The sequence below is a fragment of the Phocoena phocoena genome, chromosome 1 (assembly GCF_963924675.1).
Source record: "Phocoena phocoena chromosome 1, mPhoPho1.1, whole genome shotgun sequence".
NCBI lineage: Eukaryota > Metazoa > Chordata > Mammalia > Artiodactyla > Phocoenidae > Phocoena > Phocoena phocoena.
Genome location: NC_089219.1, coordinates 7,647,042 through 7,667,911, shown reverse-complemented (window position 1 = coordinate 7,667,911; position 20,870 = coordinate 7,647,042). Strand labels below are relative to the sequence as shown.

The window sequence follows — 20,870 nt, the reverse complement described above, 5'->3', positions numbered from 1 at the left end:
AATTCATGATGGGTTTTTAGAAGATTTTTTTACCTTATATAATTATCTAAGCTAATGTCAGAAAACATGATCTGTACGATTCTGACTCCTGAAACCTCTGGGTCAATGGAGCTTATCAGAAAAGAATGTGTATTCTCCAACTGCAGAGTGCCAAATTCTGTATCTTTCAATTTGATCACACTTGTTAGCTGTGTTGTTTAATTTGTCCATATGCTTACTGATGTTTATTCTCTTTGCTCTATTGATAACTGAAGAAGACATGTTAAAAACCTCCCATTATGATTATGTCTCTGTCAATTTCCTCTAGTTCTATCAAGATTTGCCTTATTTCATGTTGCTATTATATTACTAAGTGCATATACTTTGGAAACTGTTATATCCTACTGGTAAACTAAACACTTATCACTGCACAGTGCTTATTTCTAGTAATACTTTGTGACAAAGTCTACTTTACTAATATACTTTCCCCAATTTTCTTTTGTTTAGTATTTTTGCCCGGTATATATTTTTCCCTTCCTTTTATTTTCAAGCTTTCTCTAACCTAATGTTTCAGGTATGCCTTCAGTAAACAAGAATAAAGCTGTGTTCTATTTTGTTTTTAATCCAACCTGACGTTTCACTGTGATTTACTGTGATTACTGACGTATTTTCATTTCTTTTAACCATCTTATTTTGTGCTGTTTGCCTTTTTTAAAATCTGTTTCTTTCTTCCCTTTCTTTGAATTGACTTAAATCCCCTCCCTACCCACCCCAATTCCATATTTTCCCTTTGCTGGTTTGAAAAGAAACTCTTTCTATTCTTTCAGTGGTTACCCTTGAAACTTTATCAAGTATTCTTAACTCAAAATCTAAAAGTTGGCCACTGTCTTTACCACTCTCCCAAGTATACAAATCACTCCCCTTCTGGCTTACCTGCTACTGCTGTTCAGTATGTTAGATCTACCTGATGATTTACTTCTCTCCCCCTATACTATTTCATAAACTGTTATTACTGTCTTACACCATCAGTGTTTAGGGTTACCACATATTTAATATTTTCTTGACTCATCTTTCCTTCTTGCATCTCAGACATTAGTCCTGAGACCATTTTCCTTCTGCATCCGTTAAAAGTTCGGGTCTTCTGGTGGCAGACTATCAGGTTGTTCTAGTTTGTTTTTTAAATCTATAAATGTCTTTATTTCACCCCTGCTCTTAAAAGATAGTTCCACAAGGGCACATAATTCCCAGCTGACAGTTACATTCTCTCAGCACTTAATGCTACTTCCACCATCCTCTGGGCTCCATCACTGAGACATCTATCTAACTATTGTTCTTTTGTAGATAATCTCTCATTTCTCTCTGGCTGCTTTAAACGTCTTTGTCTTTGGTGTTCTGCAATTTTACTATAAAATGTCTAGATATGAATTTCTCTTTGTTTAATCTGCTCGTGAGTTGTTGGGCTTCCTGAATCTGAGGATTCATAACATTTATCAACTCCAGAAAAATCCTCAGCCATTTATCTTTTTGATAATGGCTTCCAAACCAGCAGAGGAAAAAACATGGAATAAGGAGAAGGGTGGGGAATCTCCCAGTCTGCCTATTCTCTCCTTTTGACATTTCTATTAGATATATATTGGATCTGTGTCCTCTATATTTCTAAATACCCTTCATATTTTTCAGTTCTTTTTCTCTTTGTGGTACACTCTGGATAAGTTCTTCAGCTCTATCATTCCATTTGTTAATTTCTCTTTAGTTATTTTTTTTTTCTCTTTAGTTATTTTAATCTGTTTATTATTTTATTATTTTATTGTTTTCATTTCCACTGTTTATTACTTTCATTTCTAGAAATTCTATTTGGTTCTTTTTCAAATGTGCTTGGTTGTTTTTATAGTTGCTTATACCTTATTCATGTTTTCCATACGCTTTTAAATTTATTTAAACATACAAATTTTACATTCTGTATTTGATAATTCCAAACCCCAAAAACATCTAGGTGAATAATTCTGTTTTTATTGATTCTACAGACTCTTCTTACTCATGGTGGCTTTTTCTAGCATGCTTTAATTTTTGACCATGAGTTCATATTTCTTGGAAATTTTTCTAAGGACATTTTCTAAAGACTTGGATGATTTATGTTTATATCTGCTAGATGCCTGAAGACACTAAAGAGTCCATTATCTATGACAGTTCTTAGCCTGAGATTTTTCAGACTACCACGATAGTGTAAATTTAGGTTCTAAACCCATGTGAAAGTTACCCACTGGCCAAGAAATTGCAGAGTTGACTTGATTTTTAAAAATTCATCCACTCAGAGCAAAGGTAATAAGAACACAATTGTTTTTACTCTATGAGGTTGATTTTTTTCTACTTGATCTTCTTCCTGGGAGTGTAGTCCTTTCTGATTCTTGCCTAATGTGGGGTAACCCCTGACCTGGCTCCTCACCCCAACCCACCAAGTGCACGACACCCCAGTATCCTAACACACACCGAAAATGGTATCTGTCTGGCCCACTGACATAAACAGAGGGGGCTGCTTGAGGGCAAAGGAGCCAGGCCCTGGAGGTCTGGCTGCCCAAGGAGTACTCAACCCTTCAGCAACTCTGTTATCTTGTCACAGCACACCTGCAACACAGGAAGGCTCTGCTCCAAGACACCCTGATCCTCATGGAGCTCCTAGAATATGGGGCTTACCTGCCTATACCCTTCCAAACTTTTAAAATTTCACCAAGCAGTAAATCTTTGCAGAAATTTTTAGGGGCTGACCTATGCTTGCCAACTTTGCATTTACAAAATAAAGACATTAAAAAAAATTTTTTTTACCACCTATACCATTATTTCATAAAAGACATTCCAACACCAAAAACAAAAAAAGGTATACAGAACATTTCAGAATAAAACAAAGACCTTTCAATTTATTATATTTAGCTCTGACTTGCTAAGGACTGGCATGGATCTCTGGGCTGGCATTTGAGACCACTGGACTAGAGATTAAAGTGAATGGATCTTTCCCTTTCCAACAACAAAGCAGCTTACTGGAAAACTGGCTTACTTTACCTTTTTTCACAAGAGACTCCATCGATATCCATGCTCTGGGAACGTGAGAGAGACTGAGATTGTGTTTCAAGGCTATTGGAGGGCGAGCTGCTGAGAGAACTGACTCCTTCACTGCTCTGGCTTCGATGGGCTACTCCTAACCAGAAGAGACATGAAAGGTGAAGTCTCACGTGAGATAACGTCAAAGCTATTTGTAACGGCAACCGTAAACACACAGAATCGGCATTCACACAATCATTACAGTTGGCAACTGAGGACTTTCTATCAGAATATTACACTGAAGGTTGAAGGAACATTAAAATCATAGGAATGTTAGCAAGAAATCATAATTTATCAACAGATATCACATGAGGTCAGTTACAGAGCTACGTCTGATACCTAAAACTAACTCATCACCTTCTCTTTCACTAATTCAAACTATGGGCCCCGAGTACAAATCAGCTTCCAAGACAGTCCAGAAATATCCTTGAAATGTACCAAAAATAAGATACCTTAGTGAATGGATAGAGAGTCAGACAGATGGAGAGATGTATGATAAAACAAATACAGTAAAATGTTAATGGTAGAATCTAGGTGATGGGTATGTAAGCATTCATTGCAAAATTCTTTCTACTTCTCTGTATGCTTAGAATTTTCATAATAAGATGTCGAATAGATCCATCTAAGCCATGCCCTTAAATACAGATCAATCCATTTATTAACTGAAGATCTTATCTTGTGATAGTTTGGGGAAAACAAAAATCCTGACATCATCCTTGCCCTCACAGAGCCCACAGTGTAGTGAACCACCGCCAGGCACAGAGGGACACAGTGTTTCTAGTAATGTCTTCAAAACCATCTTTTTCATAGAATTTAAAAAATTACTTTAACTCTATGAATATCTTTCTATATAAAAAAAAAAGTTTACCCAGGCATTTTCAAGTACTTAAAAAATATATACCTATGTTGCTGAAAGGAAAATGGCTCATATATTTTAAAAAGCAAAACAAAACAATTTATCACTTGCAGCTGAAACAACTATCAAGTGGAGGAAACTTTAACCCTCCCAGCATCCCAAGAAAGTCCACTTGCCACCCTTTCAAGTCTCTCTTCGTTGAAGACTTTATCCATGCCCGACAGCACGTTTTAACATGGACCTGTTTGGTTTTTTTTTTAATTTTTAATTTTTTTTTGGCTGTGTTGGGTCTTTGTCACTGCGCGCGGGCCCTCTCTAGTTGCGGCAAGCGGGGGCTACTCTTTGTTGCGGTGCGTGGGCTCTTCATTGCTGTGGCTTCTCTGGTTGCAGAGCAAGGGCTCTAGAGTGTGTGGGCTTCAGTAGCTGCAGCACGCAGGCTCAGCAGTTGCGGTGTGCGGGTTCTAGGGCACGCGGGCTTCAGTAGTTGTGGCGCGGGATCCGTAGTTGTGGCTCGCTGGCTCTAGAGAGCAGGCTCAGTAGTTGTGGCACACAGGCTTAGCTGCTCCGCGGCATGTGGGAATCTTCCCGGACCAGGGATCGAACCTGTGACCCTGGCATTGGTAGGTGGATTCTTAACCACTGCACCACCAGGGAAGTCCCAGACCTGTTTATTAAAACTTTTGCAGGACTCAGGAGGGAAAGAGAAACTAAATTTTTACTATTCATAAGTAGATTCAAGTAAAATACCAAAAGCATTTGATGTAGTGAGAATTTTGAAATAAGCTTAGAGAAGACAGTAAAACTTTAAATCATCAATTCCAGTGTAACCCAAAATAAGTCCTCAATAAATATTTATTGAAGGAGTAAATAACAGAGCATCAACAATGTCCTGAAGAGAATATCATTTTACCTACCACACTGAAAGGACTGACAACTTCTTAATAAAATAATAAAGTTCAACAATTTTTATGGGATACCAATTTAGCAGCTTTTAAATCTCCACCTTGTAAAAACCAGTTCTAAAATTAAATTGATAATTACAATAAGTTGTTTAAGTAACTATACTTGTAACACAGGGTGCTCTGCTATACTATGTATACAATAACCCTATAGTAATAGAGTGCCAGAGTATATCATATAGTATAATATACTGTATTTGCAATATTTTTATAAGACAACAAGAATATCATCTGAATTCTTTTTTTCCTCAACCCTCCATATGATCTTCACAAGGCTCAAGTGGGGCAATTCTCCCCAGAATTTATTATGTCTACCAGTGTTCCCCAATCTCTACACACCATCTAGAATCTAGGAGGGACCCCACTTCTTTCTTTTTATTTGTTTATTTGGCTGTGTTGGGTCTTCGTTGATGCATGCGGGCTTTCTCTAGTTGCAGCGAGCCAGGGCTACTCCTTCGTTGCGGTACACGGGCCTCTCATTGCAGCAGCTTCTCCTGTTGCGCAGCACGGGCTCTAGGCGTGTGGGCCTCAGCAGTTGTGGCACGCAGGCTCAGCAGCTGTAGTGCACGGGCTTAGTTGCTCCACGGCATGTGGGATCTCCCGGACCAGGGCTCAAACCCATGTACCCTGCATTGGCAGGCAGACTCCCAGCCACTGTGCCACCAGGGAAGCCCTCCACTTCTTTCTTAAACTTAAAAAAACGGAGGGTCTCTTTGACTTTATCTAGAATCGATATAAATTAAATATTGTAACTAAAATCAAATCAAAACAACAGAACAAAATATCGCTTTGGGGACTCCCCTGGTGGCGAAGTGGTTAAGAATCCACCTGCCAATGCAGAGGACACGGGTTCGAGCCCTAGTCCGGGAAGATCCCACATGCTGCAGAGCAACTAAGCCCATGTGCCACAACTACTGAGCCTGCGCTCTAGAGCCCGTGTGCCACAACTACTGAAGCCCGCGCCCCTGGAGCCCGTGCTCCGCAACAAGAGAAGCCACCGCAATGAGAAGCCCGCGCACCACAATGAAGCATAGCCGCTCGCCGCAACTAGAGAAAGCCCACACACAGCAACGAAGACCCAACGCAGCCAATAAGTAAACAAATTAAATTAAAAAAAAAAAAGAAGCTGGGACTAGATGGGAGAAACAACTTGTAGGACTCACTGCAGCTTCAGTTACTTTAACTGAAACCTACTTGTAACTGAAAGCATCTCAATTTAGAAGGCTGCCAGGTGACTGCCAAGTCACTCCCGGATAAGGACCTCCTTCCCATGGGTGGCAGCCCACCCTGTATTTGTCTCTGTTAGAAAGCACATCATTCTGGAACAGAAGTCGTCCCTTCATGCTCAGTGGATAATGAAGCTACCCACTGGCCCTATTTTTACCATCTAGGACCAAAGGAGGCAAGCATAAGCCGGCCTCCTCCTCATGACATTTCACACTGTTTTCGTGGAAAGCTATCACAACCGCCTGAGATTTCTTTTGTTTGAACTACACAGGCCTATGTTGTTTTGGTCATTTGCTCTTGCAATCCACTTACTGATCAACAGATCTTTATTCGGTGCCTACCACGTGGCATGCACTGTTAAGGCACTGGGCACACAGCAGTGAATAATATGGACACAAGTCCCTGTCCCGCAGAACTTATACTCTAGCAGAGGAAGCAGAGAAAACAGGATATACAAGTAATATACATGCTATGTCAGCCGGTGACAGGAGCTCGAAGAAAAAGTGTCTATGTCAGATAGAGGTTGCACTTTTATACAAGGTGGCCAGAGAAGGCCTTTTTTTTAAAAAATTAATTTATTTATTCATCTCTAGTCGCAGTGAGCAGGGGCTACTCTTCGTTGCGGTGCGTGGGCCTCTCACTATTGCAGCCTCTCTTGTTGCGGAGCACAGGCTCAGTAGTTGTGGCTCAGGGGCCCAGCTGCTCTGCGGCATTTGGAATCCTTCCAGCCCAGGGCTCGAACCCGTGTCCCCCGCATTGGCAGGCAGACTCCCAACCACTGCGCCACCAGGGAAGCCCCAGAGAAGGCCTTTTTGAGAAAGTGACACTTGGTCAAACAACTGAAGAGCTGAACAAAAAAGCCATGTGGACTTTAGGGTAGGAGCATACTAGGCGAAGAAATAGCAAATACAAAGGCCCCCGCTAGGTACCATGCCTGGAATGTTCCAGGAACAGAGAGGAAGCCAGTATGGCTGGAGCAGAGGGCGCAAGAAGGGCAGTGAGAGAGGAGGGCAGGGCTGGGGCAGGGCCAGGTCACATGCGGCCCCGGGTCGAGGTGAGGACTCTGACTTTCATTCTGAGTGAGGCCGGGAGCTAACAGAAAATGATGTGACCTGTCTTACGAGGGGTTCGTTTTCTATTTTGTTTTGTTTAAACTTGTTTATTTAATAGATCCCTAAAAATCTGTTTATCCAACCTGCCAAGAGCATGGCTAAAAATATCTACCTATTTATGATTATGAATAATGATGATTATATGAGAAACATAATTGGGACTTAACAGCAGAGAGGTGCACTGGCAAGAACTAACCATTCAGAGTCGCCCGAGTCTGTTGGTTTGTGATAGTAACTATCCTGCTTGCTGTAAAAAATAACGTTGCTGTCATACAACGCTGTAGTTATGCTTTAGTGGGATCCAGTATGGCTCTACACTGAGAACAGACTGAGGTGAAGCAAGGGTAGGCATGGAGAGACCAGTCTGGAGCCCACTCCAGTAATCCAGGCAAGATATGCTAGTGCCTTGAACCTGGAGAGGTGGTGAGATGAGAAGAGATGGTGAGAATCGGGTCTGGTTCTAAATTTTGCTGACAGACCTAGAGCTGGGGTCGGCAAGCTACAGTCCACAGGCCACTCTTACCTATTTTTGTAAATAGAGTTTTATTGGAACACAGCAATGATCATTAGTTTATATATCGCCTATGGCTGCTTTTGTGCTACAGGGCAGAGAAGAATAGTTGTGACAGAGACTGCACAGCCTGCAGAGCCAAAAATATTTACTATCTGGCCCTTTAGAGAAAGAGTGTGCTGACCCCCGATCTAGAATATGAGGTAAAAAGAAGAGAGAATGTTTTAGGCTTAAGTAACTAGAAAAAAAAAAGTTGTCATTTATTGAGAAGGGGTCCTAGGAAAAGACAAGATGTAAGGAAATACCAGGAGCTCGATTTTGGACCTGTTACCTGTGAGATGTGTAGTAGATGATGTGTGAGTCTGAGGTTCAAACGACAGGTCTGAGCTGGAGATATAAACTCAGGCATCATCAGATTAGAAATACCAATTAAACCCAGGAAGCTGGATAAAATCAGTAAGAGAATAAGCATAGATGGAGAGGAGAAGAGGTTAACTGAGTCCTGGAACCCTGACACTTCGAAGGCAGGGAAATGAAAAAGACTCATACAAAGAGCTAAGAAGGAACAGATGGAGACGGGACGAACACCAGGAGTGTGACGTTCCGGAGCCCAAGAGACACCGCAAGGAGAATGAGGCCAAATCCACGCTGAATGGGGCTGACAAGTCAGATCAGACAGTGACTCAGAGCAGACCACGGGAGGCCTCACCTGACGGGATTCGACTCAGCAGAGGTACAAGGACAGAAGGAAGAGACTGAGGACAGGCAACTCTTTCCAGAATTTCTGTTGTGAAGGGGTGCAGAGACGTGGGGTGGAAGCCGGCAGGGTATACGAGATCAAGAGAGTTCCTTTCTATTTACTCCCAAGAGGGGAGAAGGAACAGCATGCACAATGGCTGTCAAAAGAAAAAATAAAAGGTTTCCACTTGAGACGGAAAACCAGATGAAGCAGGAGAGAGACAGGAACTGCTGGAACAACGGCTCTGGGTAGGTGAGAGGAGATGGGATCCGCGGCGCAGCCTGCAGTTAGGGCAGGGACAGCTCAAGCCCAACAGGAACTGGCCACACATTCGAGTAGGTGGGTGGAGGCACGATCGAAGCTTAAGGAGGTAAGTTCCCTTCATTTTGACCATTAGTTTAATCTTGCATTTTCAGATTATTTTATCTTTAAAAAAAAGTATCAACCAAACTCATGAAATCAACAGAACCAAATTTAGTCTTAATCTCCTTGCCATCAGAGATAAAGACCTGACCCTGTTTGAAAAAAAAGATGAAAGCTGGGCTTCCTGGAAGCGCAGTGGTTGAGAGTCCGCCTGCCGATGCAGGGGACACGGGTTCGTGCCCCGGTCCGGGAGGATCCCACATGCCGCGGAGCGGCTGGGCCTGTGAGCCGTGGCCACTGAGCCTGTGCGTCCGGAGCCTGTGCTCTGCAACGGGAGAGGCCATAACATTGAGAGGCCCGCGTACCGCAAAAAAAAAAAAAAAAAAAGATGAAAGCTATAGAAAGGAAAACAAGTAGCTTCAACAGATCACTATCAAAATGAAGAGACATTAACAAAACACACTCTGATGATCTTAATCTTTAAACTACCGCTTGCAGGATTTTAAAAAGTTGCTGTTCGATTCAGCAATTGTTCAATTCATTTTATGTTGCTGTGGAAACGCCACAACTGTAAGCGTTAAGAGCAAGCTTACAGTTGTGGGAACTATAAATGTGTCCCAGGTGTGAAGGCAAGGCTTACCTGATGCACCTATGGGGGAGGTAGCTGGGGTCATGTTGTGGACATTGAGACCAAGACTCTGGGACGGGCCTGGGGCTGAGGCTGCTACAGGAGGCCCCGGAGGGCTCTCCCTCTGGGGAGAGGTGAGCGGGGTGTTTGGCTGGGAGGTCTGTCCACCAGCAAGTCGTGCCAGGCGCCTCCGTCGGATCTACAATGAGAGCGAAAGGGCAATTCATAACTGAACAGCAGAAACACAATTCTTCCAAAGAACAACAACGTTAATGTTATCAATAAGCATACTAGAACTTGACAACTAAATACGCCTTGAGAAAAAAGCACTCATTCGAGACAAGTGATATCTCTGTGTACCAGTATTTTTATAAGCTACCACCTCACATTTTAAAAACTGAATCTTTTTTTCTTTTTTTTGGCCACACCACACAGCTTGTGGGATCTTAGTTCCCTGATCAGGGACTGAACCCAGGCCCTCGGCAGTGAGAGCTCGGAGTCCTAACCACTGGACCACCAGGGAAGTCCCTAAAACCTGCATCGTAATCACCTTACCACCTCTGTTTACTGAATCTTCTTGAGTGACACTGTGAATTTGTAATAAGCATACAACACTTTTAAACACACTAAAGCTTGTTGTTATTGTAATAAAACTATATAAATTTGGTCATATTAATAGGTAGGATATGAAATAAATATAAGTCACTGAAACAGTGAAATTAACAAAAGTTATATTAGGACAAATTTTACTCTCACTTTCAAGAACAAAATGATTAGATTTTTCTTACTTAATTTCAATAAAAACATAATCAACAACCTCCTCCTTATAATGACATCTCAGAGTTATGAAGTGATTACAAATATGTACCACAAAATCCCGGTGGATCACAGAAATGTTCTCCCCACATTTTCATAGTCACTAATTCATAACCAGGCAAAAAACTGAGCACCTGCCCTCCCAGGCAGCGGGCATACGCAACAACTACGATAAGGCTTCTGGCTCTAAGTAGGCATCAAAGAAGCAAACCAACTAGGCTGCTCACACTCTTTCCATTACGAATAAGTTAGATGAAAAAGTTAAATTACGACAAGTGCTAACGGGGACGGACCTCATCTGAACTAAGAACCTATTTGCCATATTCTAACACTGTTGGAAATCTGCTCCTTCTATTGTTCAGACAAGAACATCCTGATTCTTGACCCCAAAGTTCAGAAGCCCCTCCCTGTGTCCCTGCTGTAAATACATCTATCGATGAATTTATACAAAATCCTGAAGTTGTTTGGTCACAAAAAAAAACTTGTATAAATTATTTACTATTGTGATAAGATCTACACAAAGTTGTCTTTTCACCGTCTGTGTTTTGTTAACGTGAAATTAAATTGTAGTTATAAGTAAAAGTTGGCTGCCTAGGGAACAATAATTGTATATTCAGTTTAACAGAAATAAAAGAATATGTGTCTTAAAAAAAAAACAAACACCTCACTGAAAGAAGCTAACAAGTCGTTCTCTCAGGAATACTTCACTGGGGGGGGGGGGGGCGTGGGAGGGGGACGGACCAGAAACACCACCCCCAACCTGTTCCCAACGCAATTATCAAGCCAGAGACCCAGGGTCTGTGTTCCCAGCTTCTCTGCTGCCCTTCACCTCCTCAAACACAGACAATTTACCACCAAGTCCTGTTCCTTCTGCTGGAGTACACCCTCCCCGCTCAGCTCCTCTGCCACCACCCTCTCTCACCAGGACCTCTGCAAAAGCTTCCTAATGGATATGCCTGGGTCCACTCTGGCCTAGTGAGGGCAGAGGCCCCATCCGCCTTTCTTTAAACACTTTCAAAGCTTTAGATTTCTGAAATGCAAATCAAAACCACAAGGAGCTAATACCTCACACCCATTAGGATGGCTACTATCAAAAAAACAATCAAAAACCCATAAAATAACAACTATTAGCAAGGGTGTAGAGAAACTGGAACCCCTGTACACTGTTATTGGGAATGTAAAATGGTGCAGCCGCTATGGAAAACAGTATGGCAGTTCCTTAAGAAATTAAACACAGAATTACCATATGATCCAGTAATTCCATTCATAGGTATATACCCAAAAGACCTGAAAGCAGGGACTCAAACATGTACTTGTTTACCCATGTTCATAGTAAAATTATTTCCAAAAGCCAAAAGGTGGAAGCAACCCAAATGTCTATTAATAGATAAATAAAATGTGCTCTAAACATAAATGGAATATTATTCAACCTTAAAAAGGAAATTCTGACTGCAACACAATGAGCCCCAAGCACTTTATGCTAAGTGAAATAAGGCAGTCACAAAAAGACAAATACTGTATGATTCCACTTACATGAGGTACCTAGACTAGTCAAATTTCATAGAGGCAGAAAGTAGAATGGTAGTTGCCAAGAGCTAGGGAGATTTTTTTTTTTAATCTAAGTATGGAATAAAATCCATAGAAAGCATGTATCACCTAGATTCCTCTGCAACCCATTCCCCACACAGCAATCACAGTAATTCTTTAAAAACACAAATCACGAGGCTTCCCTGGTGGCGCAGTGGTGACGAGTCCGCCTGCCAATGCAGGGGACACGGGTTCGAGCCCTGGTCCGGGAAGATCCTACGTGCTGTGGAGCAACTAAGCCCGTGCGCCACAACTACTGAGCCTGTGTGCCACAACTACTGAAGCCCGCGCACCTAGAGCCTGTGCTCCGCAACAAGAGAAGCCACCACAATGAGAAGCCCGTGCACCGCAGGGAAGAGTAGCCTCCGCTCGCCGCAACTAGAGAGAGCCTGCGCACAGCAACAAAGACCTAACATAGCCAAAAATATATAAATAAATAAATAAAAAGAAAAGCCAGACATGAGAAAGCAAACACTGCATGATTCCATTCTGATAAATTTCAAAAACAAGAAAAACTAAACTGTAACATTAGTCAGGATAGTGGTTACCTTTGGCAGGGGGTGCGGGGGTACAGGGAGGATGGCTGGGGGAGGCATGAGCAGGTGTCTCGGGTGCTGGTAATGGCCTTTTGTCTTTTTTAACGAGATGCTAGTTTCACAGGTGTGTCCGCCTGTGACAATTCACTGGGTTGTATACTTACAACTGTGGGTAGTGAGTTCACGGGTGTTCATCATATTACTCTTCATAACTTATACGTTAAATATAGTCTTTTACGTGTTTCAAATAGGATATAATTTTAAAAAATAAATCCTACTTATCCCTCAAGGCCCACTGGAAATGCTACAGTCTTTATGAGGATTCTCCATTTTTTTCAATTTAGTGTAAATTAAAAAACCTTACACAAACACTGTGCTTACTACCTGATACTGAAATTAAGGCAGTATTTTCATTTTAAAATGTGTTTGTGTATGCACACCAATACAACAGAAGAGACTTTAAATTTTCAAGGAAACCAGCATTGGGGGATTTGCTAGAAGTTAAGTTTCATTACTTTAGAGGCAGCTAAACTTAAGAGCCCGTGCTTGACTTGAAATTCAAATGCAACCTTTACTACTAACTCACTACCTAAGTGGGCTCAAGACAAGTCACCTGACCTCTCTGGGCTTCCAGTTCCGAATCTGTACAATGGGGATAAACAGTGCCTTCCTCAGAGAATTGTGAGAAAACTACCACTCTGCCCTGTTCTCTAATTCATTTTATGTTCACGGCTCTTAACTGACCTACTACATATGTGATGTTTCTTTTTTTTTTTAATCAATTAATTTATTTATTTTTTAGCTGCATTGGGTCTTCGTTGCTGTGTGTTGCTGGGCTTTCTCTAGTTGCGGTGAGCGGGGGCTACTCTTCATTGAGGTGTGCGGGCTTCTCATTGCAGTGACTTCTCTTTTTGCGGAGCATGGGCTCTAGGCACGTGGGATTCAGTAGCTGTGACACGCGGGCTCAGTAGTTGTGCCTCATGGGCTCTAGAGTGCAGGCTCAGTAGGCAGGGCGCATGGGCTTAGTTGCTCCACAGCACGTGGGATCTTCCCGGACCAGGGCTCGAACCCGTGCCCCCTGCACTGGCAGGCAGATTCTTAACCACTGCGCCACCAGGGAAGCCCTGTGATGTTCCTTTGTGTATTGCTTGTTCACCATCCCCCTACTTTAAGTTTCTTCAGGCCCGGGCTTTTCTCAGTTTTTTCTCTGATGGCTCATCTGTGCCTAGAAGAGTGCCTGGCACATAGTAGGTGCTCTTTAAATATGTGCTGAATGAATTAAAGAATAAATGAAAACTATCAGAAAATGCATTGCACGTAAAATTTACTGTTTAGGGAATGATAATATTACCTTTGAAAAAGCACACACATTGCTTTTGAAAAAAATATGAAGCCACTTTAAATCTGGGTGCTGGGCTTCCCTGGTGGCGCAGTGGTGATAGTCCGCCTGCCGATGCAGGGGACACGGGTACGTGCCCCGGTCCGGGAAGATCCCACATGCCACCGAGCGGCTGGGCCTGTGAGCCATGGCCGCTGAGCCTGTGCATCTGGAGCCTGTGCTCCGCAACGGGAGAGGCCCGCATACCGCGGAAAAAAACAAAAACAAAAAAAAACTGGGTGCCAAGTTCAGCCTGAGATGTTACATTCAGATGTCCTCCTCAGTGATATAAACATAGAATAAATGTCCTGACTCACTGTAATACGGGCTTGAAGGAAATTTTCCAAGAAGAAAGATTTCCACCGTGCTGGGATTCCCTAATCCCTCCCCACCACCACTCCACAAACACAGGTTTAAAAAAAAGAATAAGAATCAAGACTTTGTGAAATATACTGTGGACCAGGAAGGGAGATGGAGGAGTGGAGTAAGGAAAAGGGACAGGTCCACGGATAACATGAGCTGGTAGGAGGAGACTGGCAGAACCTGTCCTGACGTCCCATCTTAAAAACCTGCTGGGAAGGGAACAAACAGCCATGGATGGGGCAGTGCTCTGGGCGGCCCCGCTGCAATGCTCTCAGTAGAAGACAGTGCCCTTCAGTGGACTGACCACTTTCCACCATGGTGGTGGCTCTGAACTGGCCTAGCAGCCTGAGGACCCTGGGAATTTCTGGACTGGAGACTCTCAAGAGAATGGCTTTGAGCAATCGCAGGTATGAAGGCCTACCTAATTAATTTGACTATTAAGAGACGTGACCTCACTTTCATCACAAGCAAAACGTATGAGACACAAACTAAAAATAGTCCCAACACACCAAAGTATTATTAAACGTTTTCCTCTTTGCCTACTCTATACATAAGCAGGTAAGACCGGTAGAATGTCTTTTAAGTTAAGCGGAAGTCCTTTTTAAAAGAACTTCTTCCTAGATGTCACAGAGAGTAAAAAACCAAGAGCATAAAAAAGGAACTTCCAATTCCTCAACTTACGACCTAACCACAACTCAAACCCAAACATACTGATCATGAAATCTCATTCCTAGAGTTTTTCTTATCTTGACTGTTTCAGTTATTTCACAAATGACATTAAAATAGGGGTTTCCCGGGAATTCCGTGATGGTCCAGTGGTTAGGACTCAGTGCTTTCACTGCTGTGGGCCTGGGTTCCACTGCAGGGGGCACAGGTTCAATCCTTGGTCGGGGAACTAAGATCCTGCAAGCCGCACGGTACAGACGAAAAAATAATAATAATAGAATTTTAAAAGGATAAAACGTAAATAAAATAGAGGTTTCCCTGGAACTGTTTTATCTTGATGCAGCATTTCCTACCCTCACGTTTCTGACTAACTAAAAACAGATTCAAAACAGCCTCTGTTCAAAACAGCAAGGGCCACTGTGGTGACATGAGGCAGAAGCTAAGACAGGATGGGCCAAACTGATCCTCCTATTTTTAGCGTTTGTGTGGGGAAAAATAAATCCAAAAGGCACTGTTTTAAATTTAGTAAACAGTCATTCTACAAAAGCATCTTACTTTTCCAAATTATTAAATTCTAAAATATTAAATTCCAACATAAAGAAAAACATTTTCAAATATTTACTCTTTGGGATGGTGTCCTTCTGGAGGTATCTCCTGTTTTGATTATTATTGTAGGTTTTATTTTCTTTTTTAATAGCTGGTCATATCTAAAAGTTATTAAATGCTATGACAATTTCACAATATGCCTATATCTAAGCCCAACAATATATCTCAAAGTAAATACATTCAAATCTGAACACCACAGCTCTGAGATCTAAAATTCACAAGTTTCCTTTTTAAAATTCACAATTTTAAATTAATTTTCACTTAAAGCTCCAAAAGTCTTGTCACTTAAATCCCCCCCATTTAAAAAGAATATATTAAACTCAGTCTATCACTGTCACCCTATATACATGAGGCCAAAAATATGAAAAAATGCTTTTTCTTTAAATCCTAACATTACAGCAAGAAGTGACAAGAGTTTAAGTCAAAGATTTCAACTGAACACAAGTACATGTCTCCTTACTTCTCAATACAATCCTATCATCTCCTCTCCTGCAAAGAGGAAGTGAATACGGCACTCAGATAATAAAGTTTTCTAGGTTAGTCACTGACAATTATTGATACTTTGGGAGGCTGCTGCAAACTCTAAGACAAAACAGAATTAACATTAATATGATTAACACTTACCAAACCCTTATCATGTCTCAAATGCTGGTTCTAAGGGCTTCACGTATATAAACTTAGTTAATAATCCAAAGAGACGGTACGTTTATTTTCCCATTTTATAGATGAGAAAGCTGAACTCAGAGAGGCTAAGTGACTTGCTCAAGGTCACACAGCTAGAAAGCCAAAGAGTAGCCACTCTAACTCCAGAGGGTACAGTCTTACCCAAACCCCACTGATCTTTTACAGAAGAAAACCCCCTCTGAAGCTGCAGTGTCTTGCAGATGGAGGCAGCCTTACTTCCCTGAGGACACAGTGCTGGTGCATTATCAGTTACAAATAAAGGAATTTATGCATAGAATGTTGGTATTTCAGATACTGTATTTATATTCTAACAACATTAGAATATTAGAAATCTCCCTCTTGATGACTGTGTATTCTGAAACAAAGAATATTTCCATTTTCTTGTTTAAAATATATAGAGTATGGATAAATAAAACAGGAAAAAAATGACACTTTATGAACATCATCTTGCCCCCCAAATTCAGTCCTTTGTTGGTTTTTTTGTCTACTTTGCACCAGTCACGGTAGCAGGCACTAAAAGTAAGACAACACTGGGGTCATAAGCTCTATCCTTAAGGACTTCCAGATCCACTGGGGAAAGACATAGAAGAAAATCAACAATTATGATACAGCAAAATAAGGTCTGTACAAGATATAATGAGAGTAGAAAAGACACAAAGGAGAAGAGTGCAACTCTTCTCCTTTGATAATGGATGTTTGGTGCATCCATTATCACTTCATAGGGAGGTTACACATACACACATACATATATAATACATACATACAGAGCTTAGTCATGCTATATATATATATATATTTTTTTTTTTTTTGCGGTACGCGGGCCTCTCACTGTTGTGGCCTCTCCCGTTGCGGAGCACAGGCTCTGGACGCGCAGGCTCAGCGGCCATGGCTCACGGGCCCAGCCGCTCCGTGGCATGTGGGATCCTCCCGGACCGGGGCACAAACCCGTGTCCCCTGCATGGGCAGGCGGACTCTCAACCACTGCGCCACCAAGGAAGCCCAGTCATGCCATATCTTTTAAAGAAAACAATGTGTTTCCTATTCAGATATCTCCTGCTCTTAAAAGAAGGTATATTTTTGTTATATGTATTTTACCACAGTATTTTTTAATTGAATTGAAAAAGCAGGTTGCAAAAGGGCACACACTGTGATTCCATTTGGGTATACTTACATTACAATAGGTATTAGTGCAAATGAAAATGGCAATGATACATAATAAATTTCTATTTTTGCCCATCTTCCTTCTCCTTTCACACAATTTCTGATGAAGAGAATGAAACTATTATTATCTCCTACTATGTCTATAAAATCTGAAAACATTCAGATGCAAGGTCTGTTCTGCTCCAAATCGTCCTCACTCCAAGGACCCAGGATGACAAAGTAGCCTCTACAGGGAACACTCCCACTTGTCAAGGCAAAGGGAGAGGAGCGTGCTCACTGGGTACCCGCCCAGAAGGGACCTATTCGTTTCTGCTCACATCTCATTGGCCAAAACAAGTCACGTGGCCACACCTGCAGCCAGTGGGGCTGAGAAACATAACACCTTCCGCCAGGAAGGGGCAGGGAATATCTGGACAATAAAACAGTCTAGTGAAGCAGAGGCTCTTTTTCCTTCAGCACACGCACTGTCCAGGTGTTAGGGGTCACTTCCTGTACTGCCGCCTCTTTCTCCCTAGCACACTCCTCTCTAAGGGGATCCTCCCAGCATCCCCTCCTCAGGTCTTTGCTCAAATGTTACCTTCTTCGTGAGGCCTTCCCTGGCCACCTCCTGTCCCCCATCTCTGCTTTATGGTTCTCTGTACTTTCAAACAGTTCAGTCAAAACCAACATGTATGTTTACGTGTGTATGTTTACATGCACACACACACACTTACATACCACGTGAATACGGAACAAGGCAACGCTAACACACGATGAATCCATCCAGGTGACTCGATCAATCTTTCTGCAGATTTGAACATTTTCAGAATAAAAACTTGAGAGAAAAATTACACCTACCAGCCCACCCGGCTTGGCTTTTCTCTAGCCGTGTTCAGCTGTACACAGTAGGCATGAAGTTGGAGCAGCCAGGGTTGCCCATGAGTATGAGACAGTGAGACACAGGGAAGGTAATGCACAGTGTGTACAAGGGGCGATTACAATGAAGCACAAACCCAAGACAAAGGAAGCCCTGGCAGCGTTCCGATTCCAGGTTCCAGTTGCTTCCCGTGACCCAGCTATCTTTCTGTCCCTGGGCTCAGAAGGAGGACCCCTGTAGCCTTAAAATAAATCCTATTTTTGCTTAAGCTGGATAAGCTGCTGTATTACTTACTGTGTACATGTTTATAAATACTCGATTCCCCAAAGACATGATCAATAGTTTGTGCACAGAATAACACCTGGCTTTTTTCACTATTAGGTTTTCAGGACTCACAATCACTTTCGCTAACTATAGTAAGTCATTTCTGAATCAGCCCAAAGAGTAATCTTGAAAGTCAAGCAACATACAAATTCTACAACATAACATGCTGTGCACGTTACCTGACTAGAGTTTCTTCCTCAGGACAGGTAGGATTCGGCAAGCAAAGGGACACTGGAGCACTGGCAACGGTGGGGAGGCTTTGTGAGAACACACAGTGTTTAGGGAATTCTGGGCTGCTTGTTAAAGATGCGTGTGAATGGCCAAAGCAAGACACAAGGCAGGAAAGACAGGCTGGGGCAAGCCCATGGTGAGCTCTGAATACCATCCTAAGGCTGAACTTTTTCATGACGGCAAGGAAGAGATTTTGAAGGAGTGACCGGGTCAGATTTATCTTTTAAAACACATCACTCTAGTTACCATGTGGAGAATGGACTAAGGCAGGACAAAGCAAGCCTGGGCAAGGGGGACGCCGCAAGCGACAGTTCCAGGGATATTTAGTGTGTATAATCAACAGAACTCGGTCATTATTTTGGAAGTGAGATGTGAGGAAGGGTGGAGAGTCTAGGTTTCGGGCCAGGATACCTAAGTGGATGGTAAAATTCCTAAAACTGAGAATACAGAGGGAGGGGTTTTTATGAAGAGAAGATGAGTCATGATTAGACTACTGGGTATGAGATGCCTGTAAGAATATCTAAACAGAAATGCCCTATAGGCAGCTGACATTTGTTTTATTTATGGTTATCATTTCCTTATTCTAACAAGGATCGAAAATGATTAACAAAAAAACCACATAAAATACATTTTTAATTTAACTTAAGTTAAAATCAAACATTGATAGATAAGGAAACTAGGACAGAAATAAGACGATGACAGAAAAAATCAGATAAAGCCAGAAGGGAGATGAGTACACATTATGCATGTAGTTTACCAACACAGTATGTGAGTGACAACACATATCACATATTCATATCGGCAGATGCTAATGCCAAAATGTGACTCAGAGGAAGCAATCCAGTTTAGAGTGGCCCGAATGAGGAAGGAGGGCCTTGCCCCACCTCTGTGGCCTGGCTTGATTTTAGGACAGACTTCAGAGTACTAAGGGCACGGATTCAAAATCTGAGGGTCTCCAGTTTTCATAAGATTTGTAAAGAGGTCCCCGACTCAGAACAGATTAAAAAGCACTTCCTCAGGGGATGAATGGGCTGCATATCCTTCACTCGATCCCCCATAAACATGTACCCTCAACAGAACTCCTAGTGAGCACTGAGCTGAAGCAAGTCTTAGTGGCCCTCCAGTGATACCCCAAAGCAGAGCCGTGTGTAGAAGTATAGCTGCTGAGAAGACACGCACCCTCACTGTCTGCCAGGCTGGGGCGGCTGGAGATTTGGGTCCAGATCGCAGGCAGGAGATACGAACTTGCAAGTCATCAGTACCAACACTTACATGGCAGATAACTCTAGGTACCAAGAGCAGAAATTTGCTATCTAGTTCACATCCATCTCCTGAGGACTGCAGAATCGAGCATGGACCACAGGAGCACTAAATAAGTACCTGGAGAATAAATAAGTGAAGGTCCAGTAAAAGGGTATTCATTCGTGCATGCATTCACTCATTCAACAGATATTCCCTGAAGGCAGGGAATGAAGGGATTCGAGAGTAGAATCCTGAGAAACATCATCATTTAAGGTATACAGGAAAGAGCAGTCTGTGATGGAGACAGAAAAGAAAGAAAGAAGTCAAGAAAAGCTGTATCCCCATGATATCCAAAGGAAGAGACTTTGAAAAGAAGAAGTGGTCACCATGGTCAAAATCCAAAGAGAGGTTAAATAACACATTCTGAAAAGTGCCAAGGGATTTGTCAATCAGGTGGTCTTAGCAAGAGCAATCTAAGTGGAAAGATGAAGGAAAAAGCCTCCCCAAAAAGCACAGGAAAGGAAGGGGGACTGAAAAATGAGTGGGGATAAGAGATCTACCCTTGTAAGAGCCTAGTCTGTGAAAGTAGAGCCAAGGGATCAAGTGACAGCAAGAGGGGAATGCAGGACTAGAGGTGGCATCTTGTTTTTCAAACCAGAGTGAACTGGACATTTTATTAATCAAAACTTGTAATGTTCAAGAGGGAGGACGCTAGATAGAGCAGAGGTACAAAGGTAGGAAACAGCAGAGTATGCGAAGTATATACACACTGAGAAAATCCGGGAAGGCAATCCCCCCGCCAAATTAACAATGGTTCTCTCTGGATAACAGGTTTACAGGTAATTCTTGCTTTTCCCTTTATTCCTGATTATGGAAGTCTTCGACAATGAATCATGCAGAATTCCGTGAATCTATACTACTGAATTTATAATCAGAAAAAAATAATTTCAAAC

The 20,870-nt window shown here is 42.2% G+C and overlaps 1 protein-coding gene across 1 annotated transcript in view; it reads right to left on the bottom strand.

Annotated features, from left to right (window-relative positions):
- The window catches only part of UBE4B (ubiquitination factor E4B), an 80,926-nt gene extending 71,266 nt beyond the window's left edge, over positions 1 to 9,660 (bottom strand). The window contains exons 1-2 of the mRNA XM_065876495.1: positions 9,480 to 9,660; positions 3,034 to 3,169 (exon numbers count right to left, since the gene is read on the bottom strand). Coding sequence (XP_065732567.1) covers positions 3,034 to 3,169; positions 9,480 to 9,513 — 170 coding nt within the window. The 5' untranslated portion in view covers positions 9,514 to 9,660. The remainder of the gene's footprint in view (positions 1 to 3,033; positions 3,170 to 9,479) is intronic.
- Positions 9,661 to 20,870: the final 11,210 nt, after the last annotated feature.